The following is a 13,552-nucleotide window of genomic DNA, read 5'->3' as shown; positions in this document are numbered from 1 at the left end:
AATTGGACTTAACCTGGCTTTCTATTTTCCTCCTGAATTGACTTGCAAAATAGCCCACTATTCTGTGACTTCCCTGTGAATGGTAATTAGAATACTTGCTTTAGAAATACATTTACAACTGAAAAAAACAACAACAGGGGGATGTGGTAAACATTTCACATTCCTGAGGTTAGAAATAGTTCTAGTGGACCCTGTAAACAAAGCCTCCTCTTTGGGTACCATTTAGAGAGGTTTAGTTACAGCATTGAGTAGGTAGGTGATTGAAGTAAAGGCAGGATAATAAACTGCCTTTGAAAGAGCTTTTTGAATGTAATGTAGTTTTCAAAAAATCTGCAACTATAATGCTTTTCTTAAGAATGCATGAGGATGTGTTTCCCTTTCTCTAGGTAACTTTTGTTTTAGATATTACATAAGCCCCTAGCGCCTGAGATATGTAAAATAAATCATCAGAGAAAAGAAAGTGGCATATGTGGACTTGTGAATATTACCTTTCCTGTAGGAGCCAACAAAGGTTTGCTGAGGAGAGGGATTGCACCTGAGGAATGGAATGGAACTTACTATTTAACATTGAGTGTCAGCACAGCTCATGTAGGCTGAGAGATGCTTCCGTAAGAAGCAAAGGAACAGTTTCTGTCTCTGAGTTCAGGAAGCGGGCAGGGAAGCAGTGACAGCCAGGATCCATCATGCAGTTGAAAACCATTTTTGGATTGTACTCCTGTGCGGTGCATTGGCTGCTGCCTGGAAAGTCGCTTGCAAATATGGGCTGTATCTACTGTGTTCTAACCAGAGGTCTTTGTCCACTGCATTCTAGAGTATTCAGATATATAGTCATCCATGTACATACTTGTGCATGTGTGTTCATTCATTGTGTATGTGTCGAATCGTTGGACTACTGTCCATAAAACCAGAAAGCAAGTAATGATACACGTTCTTGATTATTCTGCTAGTTATCCCAAAGGGATGTCATTTGTTTTTAATGTATTTTTATTGATTTTCTAGTGGAAGAGAGAGAGAAACATCAATGATGAAAGAGAATCATTGGTCAGCTGCCTCCTGCATGCCCCCTACTGGGGATTGGCCTGAAACTGGGACCTGTGCCCTGATCATGTGCCACATACATCCACCGAGTCACAACGGCCAGGCCTATTTGTTTGTGTTAAAGGGAATACAATTTTATGTTTCAAAGAAAAATCAGAAATGTCTGAAAGTAAAATTCTCTCTACCCCTTTTATTTTATTTTAATATATATATTGTTGATTTTTTACGGAGAGGAAGGGGGAGGGATAGAGAGCTAGAAACATTAATGAGAGAGAAACATCAATCAGCTGCCTCCTGCACGCCCCCCACTGGGGATGTTTCCAAAAGCAAGGTACATGCCCTTGACTAGAATTGAACCTGGGACTCTTCAGTCTGCAGGCTGATGCTCTATCCACTGAGCCAAACTGGTTAGGGCCTCTCTACCCCTTTTAATCCTATTCTTTCTTCAAAGGATAACCATTGCTTGTGTTTTTCATATTATCTCTAAGAAAATAAAACCTACTTAGATCAATATTTACCTCTCTCCTTCCTGCTTTCTCTTTCTCTCTATCCCTAATTGTATCTCTATCAGAATCTTGTGTGTGTGTGTGTTTTAGCAAAAATGGAATCTTTCTAAGTATAATGTATATCTTAAAGCTCTTTCCTCATTTTATTTAATAGCCGTAGAAACATTTTAAAAATGTTGGGTATTTATACTGATCGGTATTTATATTGTTTCTAGTTTGGGGGTGTTATATGCCATAGCAGGGGGACTATCCCTGCATATGTTTGGATATACTTTTGTGAGTTTATCCCAGTGATAAATTCTAGTAATGAAGCTGTTAGGTCATAGAACAGGTGCATTTTTATTGTTCATAGATTTTGTCGAACTGTATCAGTTTATTAATTTTATGTTGGTAACATGTAAGTACACAAGAAAATTTCTTTATTGCAGCTTTTAAAGAAATACTTTTTTTATGAGCTCGTGGCTCCACATGAAGAAAACACCTGTTGAGTCATTAGTGCCAGGAGCTGGTGCCATGCTAATTCTCTAACACCCAGCGAGATGCTATGGCTTTACCACCTCCGCAGTGACAGTTCCACCCCTCTTCTCCCACAGGCGGCTTTTCCCTGGACCTCTGGGAAAGCCTTCTCACGGGTTTGACTCCTGACTCTTCCAAATCCATCATCCACACAGCAGCCAAGTTGATCTGTTTAAACTGTGAATCAGATTAATTCACCTACTCAACACAGTTCTGTTGAGAGCCAACTGTACGCCCTGTTCTAGCCATTTAGGGTATGGCTATGGAATCCAAGTCCCTGCTCACACATTGGTTGATAGAAAAAGTCAGCCATTCAGATAACAAACATGTGACATCTGTTGGTACTAAGAACCTTGATGAAGAAGCAGGCAGGGCAGGGTGAGGGTATGGAAAGGGCCAAGGCAGGCAAGCACTGAGGGAGGGGGTGCATTGTAGTAGAGTGGTCAGGGGAGGCCTCTCGGATGAGATGGTACTTGAGCGGAAACTATCATGCGGTACAGGAAACGTGTCCTTGCCCAGAAGCTTCCTGCTGCACCTAGAACAGCACCCTCGCTCCCTCCCTCCTGGCCTCTCTTCCCCTGCACTTTTGTTCTCCCCTCCCTCTCCGCTGGCTGCCCTGCTGCCTTTTCTTCGCTCAGACTCTCCAAGCTCACTCTCTCTCACTTTTCCGCCTGCATGAAGGCCCTGCCCCTCACGTCTTCGCCCAGCAGATGCCTACTCAGAAAGACAGCCAGGTCACTGCATGGCACTTGTCACCACCTGATAGATTTCTCTCTGTGTATGTCTCCTTATCTGGAGTGTGCTTGCATATCAGAGACCTGTCTTGTTCACTGCTGCTGGCAACAGTTTCTGGCACACAAGTGGACAGTTGATAAGTATTTGTTGAGCCCATGAAGGGTAAGCAAAAGCCACGTGTTTACAAGTTATCACAAGGATATGAGAGCACTGACAATGAATGAATGTGGGCAAGTAATGACCAAAGAAGACCATGATAATAGGGAAGTCTAATGCAAAGAAAGGAGACATCCATCCATTCACCCAGCAAGCTCTGCCCTGGGGACATGAAGGTATATCGATAACGCATTGTTTTATAAGGAGTTTACCCTCTTGTGCCTGCACACCCCTACGGGGATTGAGCGCAACCCCAGGCATGTGCCCTGATGAGGAATCGAACCATGACCTCCTGGTTCAACCACTGAACCACACTGGCTGGATGAAAAATATTATTTTTATAAATCAGTGACCAAAGGAGTTGAATATGCAGACGGGGCTAGAAAAGTTTCTTAAAATTATTAGGAAATGATTAAATTTTTTTTCATTCTTCCATTCATTCACCAAATACTTGTTAATGATTAATTCTAGTAGGTGCCAGAGTTACAAAGATTGAATGCAGTATTATTGCCTTCAAAGTGATGAGTGTTAAGGGAGGTGAGAGACTATAATCATTCCAGTGCCATAAAGTTCTTTTAAAAAAATAATTCGAAAGACAGTATAGTTTTGAAAAGATGAAAATTCAGATATTCAAGAGTAGGTAACAATAAAAGGTTAGTGTTCTCACCCTGTGCTGCAGATAGCCTTTCCAGAGACAAACATTTTATTATCAAGTTCATGCTTTGTTGCGTTGTTATTTCTTTCTTTTGCTAAGTGCTTGCAAAATTGGTTTTAACACAGCACTTCTTCATTTCAGCGACACTTGTATAATATTAGCATGCTAGCCTTCAGGTCTAAAGTCTTGAAAATGCTGCCACTCACCCACTGGTTGTGGAGTGCTCTGAATATATTTTCCAGCAGTGACGTAGATATCTGACAATCTATTCTTACCTCCCTCTAGTTTCTAATTGTGACCAAGGTATGCACTTAAAAGATGGCCAGTGTAAGAAATGTTCGCTAACTGTAAATTAAGGTGATATGTCCCATGTGGGATATGATCAAGTTAGCAAACTATTGAAGCTTATTTGGTAGGATTAGGCCTTCCGCCAAATAAAAGATTGATTGGTTCTTACCTGATAAATGTAGAACTCTACTGTGATTCAAGTATGAAACCACATAGGAGTCCTATGCCAGCTTCTGTTTAAGGAATATATTAGCTATTTCTGTTTTCAGCTGCAAGAAGAGAGTGTTGTTTTGTTTTTTTCATTGATTGTAATAATTACCTCTATATCATCACCTTATATCAATGATCCTTGGACTAGGTATTGTTACTAGATCCTTTATATGAATCATTGGATATAAATTTAATTCTGATATCAATACAAACATTACTCGCATTTTAGAGATAAGAAACTGGAGGCCCCGAGAGCGTAAGAATAAGAGCTTTACCCACCATCAGATACCAAGTGGCAGAGCAATACTTTGAGCCCAGGTCTCAGTGTCCTGCTGCGTGAGAGGAGGCAGGATGCAGGTAGAGAATCATAGTTAAGAGGATTTATTTTAAAGTACTTCTTTGAATGCAGCCTGCTTCCTCTCTGAGAATCACCTTCTCCAAGAATTGCAGTTATTGTAGAAAGGTGAAACACGAAGAGACTCCCCAGCCACAACTGCAGAGAAATGGCCCTCGTTGGGTGCGCTGAGGGACTTTGGAATAAAGAGCTCTCCCTTTCTCCCTGGATCTACACCAAGGAGAATAGAACAGAGGACTGATCACGCCCATTGCCCGCACAATAGTGGAGGTTGAATGAAACTTGTCAAGAGGATGGTTCAAGAGCAGACCAGCTTGAGCACCTCCTGGAGAAAGCATTGGCTCTCTCTGGAAGGTTTCTAGCCAATGAGCGCTGTTGGCAACGCAGCGTGTGGTGGTAGAACGGTAGGGAAGAGCCAACACTGACACGAAGGAATTTCCTACCCAAAAATCTCAAGTTGCCAAATGCCCTTCTTAAAAATGAAATTCAGGAGAAACCTACGCCCTAAAAGTCTCTGGAATCAAGAGAACAAATCATAGCCATTGCTATTTTACCTTAAAATGGAAGTCCTTTCAATGTCACTGATATTGAGCCTCCAGTTGTTGGCTGGTTTATTCGGTTCTAACTCCAACAACACAATCACATACCAGGTCCCGGCACCAGTGATATTTCCCACCCTGCCCGAATCCCAGCCTCGTGGCCCTCACCATCCCCGGACTGGACAGCAGAGGTGCTGCCAGGCTGGGAGCCACGGGTTAACTGGCATGGGAGAAGCCAGGAGGAATGCTGAGGGATCAAGACATGACATGCTGCCCATTGTGTGCAGCTCCAGGATCAAAATATACAATTATACATGCCAAATAAATCCTCAACCTGCACGTTAGGGAGAGCGGGGTGGCTCTGGCTACAGGTGCCAGGAGCATTAAATAACTTTCGCAGACAAGGTGCACCACTGTTGTCTTGAGGGCTGCAGGGTCCCCGGTCTGGCATTTGCCCCCCACGCTAGACAATGTGCATTCACGGCAGGAGTCTCTGTTAAGCCTCCGTCTCCCAGACCTGCTGGCTCCTGGTGCCCAGCCCTGACACAGAGGTGCCTTTGTGAGTGTAATTACCTTCCCCTGTATTAGCCACCATCTGTTTAGAGCTGTGTTTGCAGGTACAGCTAGAATAAGCAGGAATTAGCATGCGAAAAGACCTGCCCTGGCCCTGACTTCTTTATCAGCAGCCACCCTTCAGGACTGTTTTTTCTTTTCTTTTTTTTCCTGCCCCTCGCATTGATTGGGCAGGTGTGATACCAACCAAGATGAAGAGCTTTAAAAGAAAAAGGGGGAAAAAAGACATTAGAGATAGCAGTGTGTGTGTGTGTGTGTGTTGTGTGTGTGTGTGTGTGTGTGTGTGTGTGTAAGATACAAATCCCGTTGTGTTACATATCTCTTGACAGTTTCATGTCAGACAGAGCTGCCAGAGTAAATTTGAGTGGATGATTCCGGCAACTTAAGAATTGATTAAAGCTCCCTCGGGCTTTCAACACAGTGGCCTCATCCAAGAAAGCAGGAGACGCAAAATAAATTCCTTTGCCGCAGGGATACGGGGGCCAGCATCTCTCAGCCTGTGGCACAGGCTTATATCGACTGTGGACTCTATAACTTCAAGTTCAGTGAGGCCTCTCCCTACAGAAGCTTTTCTGGACCTTAACTAGAATGATGACGAGAGACTTCAGAATGATACAGAGTTGGCGTAGAGCAGTGGTTCTCGACCTTCCTAATGCCGAGACCCTTAATACAGTTCCTCATGCTGTGGTAACCCCCAACCATAAAATTATTCTTGTTGCTACTTCATAACTTTAATTTTACTACTGTTATGAATCGTAATGTAAATATCTGTGTTTTTCGGTTGGTCTTAGGCGACCCTGCTAGAGTTCTCAATCTGTGGATCATGACTCACAGGTTGAGAACCACTGCTGTAGAGCCGTAGAGTCCATCATTAAACTAGATCTGAGTTTTGATTCTAGTCAATTACATAGGGGCCTCCCCTGAGATGCCTCTTATAGTTGCTGGTGGGTTATTGTGGGTCTTTTATTTAAAAGGAGGAAAAAAAACACACAATAATGCACCCTCTTTGGAGAAAGAGGGCTTTAATGAATAGTAAGAGATCAGACGATCACATTTTGGTTTTATTAATTTTTCCCGGGTGACTTTACTGTGTTCAGAGGACATTCAGGGCTAACCAGGGCTGCCTCGGGAACCAGTGAGAAGGAGAGGCAGGAAATGTGGGGATTTTCTTATGCAGCAAGAAAATTATTTACTGAAAATAAAAATCTCCAGGTTTATTTTAGGTGGCCCATACTTTGTAACTTATTAATTTTTTAAATGGCCAAAGTAATTATTTTTTGTGTGGCTGACGCAGGCACTTGGGCAGCACGGAATGTTTCCCTTTATTATAAAGCTGCTGTTCAAAGTGGCTGATCACATTGTAAATATCGCAGCGGGGGCACGCAGGATTCAAGTCAAACAGGTTTCTGTTTTGCTGTAGGACGGGGAGTGGGTGTTCACCACCCATGTGAAGGATTTATCAGGGAATCCGGAGAGAGGCCTCCTCTCTGTTGGGACTTTAAAAGCCTTTTCACATCTGCTTCCCTTCTCTTTGTGAGGAGCCACAGGTCAGGTATTGCCTGGGGCTGCCTTACAAATTGGCACCTGCCTTTGTGCCTTTGACCTGAAGGAAGAGGTGAGGAGAGGAGGCCAGGGAAATTTAAGAAGTCTGTGCCTTTTTCTCCAACCTTCTGCAGAGTTACTAGCTTTTCTTGGGAACTGGGCTCCCATGCCTGTTCAGGCCAGGGATGTGTGCCTGGAGGAGCCTGAGCAGGTGCTGGGCTGTGAGGGATGCAGCAGGGGAGAGGCAGGGAAAAGGGTCTCCTCCTCCCCCCTGCCCTTCACATGTAGTATATGGCAGCGGGCACTTCACAGGGACTAACACAGTCACCACCTCCTTTACTCCTAAACCCCTGTTCCCTCCCAACCCCCGGAAGAAGGCAGCCTTTAGTATGTGTGACAAATGAGGACGGTTCAGAGCTTGGTTTCTCCCGATGCTCATTTCCCAATACCCAGTGATAGAATAGCGGGGTGTATCATGGGTTCTGCATGCCTCCATCAGTAGAAATTTGAGTTTTTAAATGGTGGTGGTGGTGGTGGTGGTTGGTTTTTTTTGTTTGTTTGTTTGTTTTTTATATATATAGTATATTTGTATTGCTTTCAGAGAGGAAGGAAGAGAGAGAGAGAGAGATAGAAACATCAGTGATGAGAGAGAATCATTGATTGGCTGCCTCCTGCATACCCCCTACTAGGGAGTGAGCCTACAACCCTGGCCTGGTTCATAGGTCAGTGCTCAACCACTGAGCTGCTCCAGTCTGGTGAGGTTTTAAAAGTTTTAACTGGCTGGCAAGGCTGTCCTGCTTCTGCAGAGCAGAGGTGGAGGCTGCTGCTCACCTTATCTTTCTTCCTTGGCTTTGCCTTTTCATATTTTCAGAAACCTAAGACCTCTTACGTAGTTTTAACATTTGCTTCATTACGCACAAACTACTTGATTTTTATTATGCACTGTTGCATCCCCGGTAGAAAAAATGCAGCATAGTCCTGTCCATTTTTCCTTAGGTTGTTCTTTTTATTTGTTTGTTCATTTGTGTTTTGATTAAGCCATTTTTCTTCTCAGTCATCTGGGGCTGTTTTCAAACATCTCTTAAAGCACATCACACCCATTATGAGGCGCTTCTTTTCACGCTGGTACCTGGTTGATTATCCTGATTCCAGCAGAGAGAGCTCCTTCTGGGGAAAACCCGCTGCTGCTTCCCGTGGCCTTACCCTTCCTGTGTCCTATGGTGTTTCAGATCACATCTACTCGGGCCTTCTGGTCACAATGAATCCATATCAGTTAAGAAGGGCTGATCTCGATCTCTCTCTCTCTCTCTCTCTCTCTCTCTCTCTCTCTCTCTCTCTCTCTCTCTCTCGTTACCATTCCAGTTTAGAATTCTCCACAACTTCCTCCTCAGCTCTGTTGTGTCCACAGCAAATTACATATCTTTGTTTGAAAAACAGAAAGCTTGGTTTTGGTCTCTAGTATAGTTTTCCAAGAAATGAGTTCGTTGTCCTTGCAGAAATCTGACAACATAGCCCAAAGCCTCTCATTTATCTTTTTAGTTGTGGTTTTCTCTGTATGACTTGGCAAAGCTAACTCAGTGTCACCAGGAACGTGTCTTGGGCCCCACTGACAGCCAGAGATTTTGCCGTTTTCTAAGTTAAATCAGACAGCAGTTCCTGGCCCCTGGTTGCTCACACCCTGAAACAAGCCAGGCTGATCAAGGCAGATGTAAGAGTGAGAAGAAAGCCTGGAACAGCACTGACCAAGTACGGACAGCGTGGAGCCACGTGGAATCCACTCCCTGTCTACCTTCTGGATAAAGGATCCCCAGTGGAAAAGGGTGGCATTTGGGTTTAAATGAATGAAGAGCTGGTATTTAAGAGGTTGGTGTTCTCAGCTTAAAAATTGTCCAAGAAGATGCAGAGTGATAGGTCCCTTGATTAATCAGATGAATGGGCCATTGAGTAGCTTTACCTGAAAGGAATCAAGCCAACCAAGGAGAGGAAAATGGGAAAGGGGCATCATTACAAAGCTTAGAGAGGATGAGGATACCAGGCCTAATCTCTAGGACAACCAAGACCAAAGATGGTGGAAGTTTTTGAAATAACAAATAGAAAGAAAATTTAGTCATGGTCCCAACTATGGAATGAATGGTGGTTGATATTGCTGTTGATTGAAATGCTCCAAAATGTGTACAATAGTTGTAGTGGTATCTCTAGTGGAAATGAAGAGTGATTTCAGTTTTCAGTACTTTTCTGTATTGTCTATGATAAATACTTAATATTTCATAGTCAGGGAAAAACACATTTTAAAGGGGGAAGTATTTACCAGCAAAACAACACAGCATATGGACTGAGGTTTGGCTCTAAAAATTCGAAGATGTGGGAGGTGCGATTAAAAGTAAAAACAAATGGATTCAGTAAAAAGCAAGGGTTGTAGGAGGAGGAACTATATCAGCTTTAAAAATTACTCCAGAGTGATTCCTGTAGAAAGTCAGTAACATGGCAGTGCTTCCCACCAAACTGAGGGAGCCAGGCGCGAAGATTTAACTGCTCTTCACGTGACTTGGTTCCTTGGTATCATATTTGAATATCTCTTGGACAGAGTCTACATGTAAACAAATAGCTGACAGAACTTACAGGAAGGTTTGGAGGCAAAATAAGAAAAAGAAAGCGAAACTAGAGAAACAAATGGGTGGTAGTTCTTACCCTTACACAGTAACTACCTACATGATCACTTTTTAAAAACTAATCATAGAGAAAATATTGGATACTATACATGGGCATTGGGGTTATATTATACTTCTTCCTCTTGAAAAGCTGGAGGACAGGGAAAGAGCTTGAGAGTCCTAAGTCTTGGACTTGTCTCTGGCACTGTCTCCAAGGATGTGCCCTGAGCAAGTCAGCAGCATGGGCACTAATAGTTATACAATTGCTAGATTAACTGTCCAGGGTATGGTGGATGTTGTGGTTTCTCTTCTCACTTAGGCCTTTAACAGTTTGGGGGTAGACCAGATAGAAAGGTGTGGGGTGAATAGCAGAACATGGTGTGTATTCTCCTTTTTTTCAAGAAATAGCTGCTCAAAGGGGACAGAGGCATCTGAATCGCATCCATGAGTGAGTTGGCTGAGAAATAAGCAGCATGACAAGGTCCAGATTCCAAGAATTTGTTCTGGTTGGAAGGATGGGCCAAAGCAGGAGGAAGTTTAATAGGATTAAACATGAAGTGCTACTTATGTTACTTGTTGAAGGCAACTAATTAGGTTACAGGAGACCTGGGTTAATAGCAGTTCCTATGCAGAAGGATGAAGGGTTTTGTTACCCACGAGCTCAGTTTGAGTCAGGAGTGTAATGTGGAGTCAGAAAAGCAAAGCTACAGTAATGAATGTGCAGTGTTAAGGAAGTTTGACAGATTGAAGGCCACCGTCAGCCCCAAATACCTAAGATCCAACATCCTTGGACTTCAGTAAATATCACTGGGCTTAACTGCATCTGGTGAATTTGGATGGGATCATTATTTTCTTTAAGGAATCTCTCAATTTGGTGGAAAGCTTTAGGTTTTACAGATCTGTAAGAGAAATGCTATTAAATCATAAAGTGTTGCAAAAGGGTGACTCCTTCTGTCTTTAGCCTACCTAAACACAATATACATCTTGTGGTTTCCATTAGACGATTAACTGTTTCATCTAACCGCGCATGCATCCATTCTCAAGGCCTTCCCCCCGTCACCATTTTGACACCAAACATTATTTGGTGAAGACTTGGTTCTAGTTGTTCATTGTTCTGCAACCAGGTATTAAATATGTAGGAATTATCGTAAACATTTTAAGGCATTTGTCACTGTTTCATAAATCCTGCAGGGCAGGGGGTAAGTATACTGAGTAAATTAGGGGATCCATGAGCCCACTGAAAAGGTATATAATTTTTTACACATGTGTAACTTTTTCTGGGAAGGAGTCCAACACTTTCAACAGAGTCTGAAACAATACAAAAAAAAATAAGCTTCTTTCCCTGCCACCTATCTAATTGTTCTACTTCCTATTTGAACAAAGAAGCATCTTGGCTGTTGGCTGCCCATCTTCTGAGAACAAAACCTCCTTGAAATGCGAGTGACCTGCCCTCCGTAGGGAAAGCATGTCACAGACAAAGTCCCAAAATCATTTGAATAGAAATCTTACTATTAGAAAAATCGAGCACTACCCCCTTCTTCCTCCATAAGATTAGTTTTCCTTTAAAAAAAGGAAATTTAGACTTATTACTTGCAGAATTTGGGTGATACTCCTTTATCCCTTTTAATTTGTGAGTACAATTCAGTCTTCTCAGGGAATATTTTGTTCCAAGATAAGTTCCAGAGAAGCTTGATCTTCTCAATGGGACATGTGTTTCATGTAGTTTTTCTTCCTTTTTCCAATGGACAGGGTGCCAAAGCATGCTTTCTGCGGGACATTCCTTTCTCGGCCATCTACTTCCCGTGCTACGCTCACGTGAAGGCTTCCTTCGCAAACGAAGATGGGCAAGTGAGCCCTGGAAGCTTGCTCTTGGCTGGTGCCATCGCTGGTGAGTACCCCTCCGAGAGCTCCGTGCCCACCCACACCACTACACTGGAACTTTGCTTCTAGCTGCTCACCGGGCACACAGGTCATGGCTGGCTATGTGTTGCTGTGAAGAGCCACTGAAAAGAATGGGAAGAAAGTGAGCCTTACTTCTGGCAGATTACACTGTTGGACAAGTTGATTTCTTAACTCCAGAAAAGGCTCATTAAAAATTGGTGCGATTGGTGGTATTATTGGATTCCACTTCAAGTTCCCATTTAGTTTTACTTCATAGCATGAGAAGGAGAACTAAGTCGGAAGTGTAAGAAATGAATTGTGTTTTAGTGGTATCTAAGCACAAGCATGTATGACCAGAGTTGAAGCAATCGTATTATTTAGAGCAGTGTTTCCCAAACTTTTGACATATGTGTACCCCTTCTATCATTTTCATAACGCTGAGTACTCCTCGTACTCATGAGAACATAGAATTAGGCGCAGCTAAGCACGGTGCAGTGAATATCCCCACCCCACCAAACTCTTCCCTTACCCCTGGGGGTACGTGTACCACACTTTGGGAAACACTGATTTAGAGAAAAGAAATGTAGTACCGCTTGGTGCTGTTAGACACCTGCTTCCTCCTCGCCGTGTAAGATCAGAGGAGCTGGGTGTGCGTGTTAATTGAATCCCAGAGAGAAATGGCTGTCATCTTTTTTCAGGGCTACAGTGAAAATATCAGGAGAAGATAAATAGAGGTGGAGGTTGGTTTCCTCCATCGCCATGTAAATCCCTAGAGGAAATTTGATTATAGCCACAGCAGGGATCAGTGTGTTCTTTGATGCTACTCCTGGTGCAGAGACCCTAAAGGCCGGAACAATCTGGATTAGCTCTCCAGGTGTTGACAAACATTTAATGAGTTAACAAACCCTAAGGCAGTCCTGTGATGCTTGGGTCCAAACAGTTTTGATACAGGTGTTGTTCTCATCAGATATGTGGCTTAAGTCTCCTGAGACCAACCCCCGGCTTTGAGAAGTTGCTTGCTGTTTTGTGGGCTCCTTGTCCTGCCTGTAGCCTGGGGAGCCCCTGGAGGAAGGAACCCAGGTAGCTGCTCTTTATTCTTAATTAATTCTTTTTCTTCAAAGGCAGTGATATTGGCATAGGAGGCAGGATTGATCCTTCCTGGCTTCCCCGGGGGAACCCTGGTATAAAAGTAGCAATGAGATCTCTCTACCTGTATCAGGAAATCATGATTTCAAGACAAGAATATAAACTACCCACACTTAATCCCATCTTGCCATTGACTCACTGTGTCCTTTAGGTATCATTTACATATATATAAATGGTAATATTTTTTGAGCCAAAGGTTATCATACAGTTTGCTTTAAATGACTGACTTGAAATAAGGTTGAACACCTAATAGGGAGAACTGACCATGTAGTAGTGCATGACCTTGGTCAAGTCATTTTATTTACTTATTTTTATTTTATTTTTTTAAAATACATTTTATTGATTTTTTACAGAGAGGAAGGGAGAGAGATAGAGAGTTAGAAACATCGATGAGAGAGAATCATCGATCAGCTGCCTCTTGCACACACCCCACTGGGGATGTGCCCGCAACCAAGGTACATGCCCTTGACCGGAATCAAACCTGGGACCCTTCAGTCCACAGGCTCACGCTCTATCCACTTAGCCAAACCGGTCTCGGCAGTCATTTTAATCTCCCCTAAGCTTTGGTTTCCTTGGCTATAAATGGAGATAATTACCAACTAGGAGGCATGGTTGTGAGGCTCAAGTGAGAGCAACCATGTGCCTAGAATATAATAAATACTCAATAAATGTTAGCCAATTGTTTATTGAATCCAAAAGAGTCTGTCTATAAATCACTACAGAAATCAATTGTGAAATCAGAAGAATTAAAGCTCAGATCAAAG

At 42.9% G+C, this 13,552-nt stretch overlaps 1 protein-coding gene across 2 annotated transcripts in view; it reads left to right on the top strand.

Annotated features, from left to right (window-relative positions):
* Positions 1-13,552, top strand: part of SLC25A13 (solute carrier family 25 member 13) — a 153,341-nt gene that overhangs the window by 128,258 nt on the left and 11,531 nt on the right. For both annotated transcript variants that reach the window (XM_084896668.1, XM_084896667.1), the window contains one exon: positions 11,511-11,649. In XM_084896668.1, the coding sequence (XP_084752794.1) occupies positions 11,511-11,649 (139 nt within the window). The remainder of the gene's footprint in view (positions 1-11,510; positions 11,650-13,552) is intronic.

Source organism: Pipistrellus hanaki (assembly GCF_964339955.1).
Source record: "Pipistrellus hanaki genome assembly, chromosome: 10".
Taxonomy (NCBI): Eukaryota; Metazoa; Chordata; class Mammalia; order Chiroptera; family Vespertilionidae; genus Pipistrellus; species Pipistrellus hanaki.
This window is presented reverse-complemented; position numbering and strand designations above follow the sequence as displayed.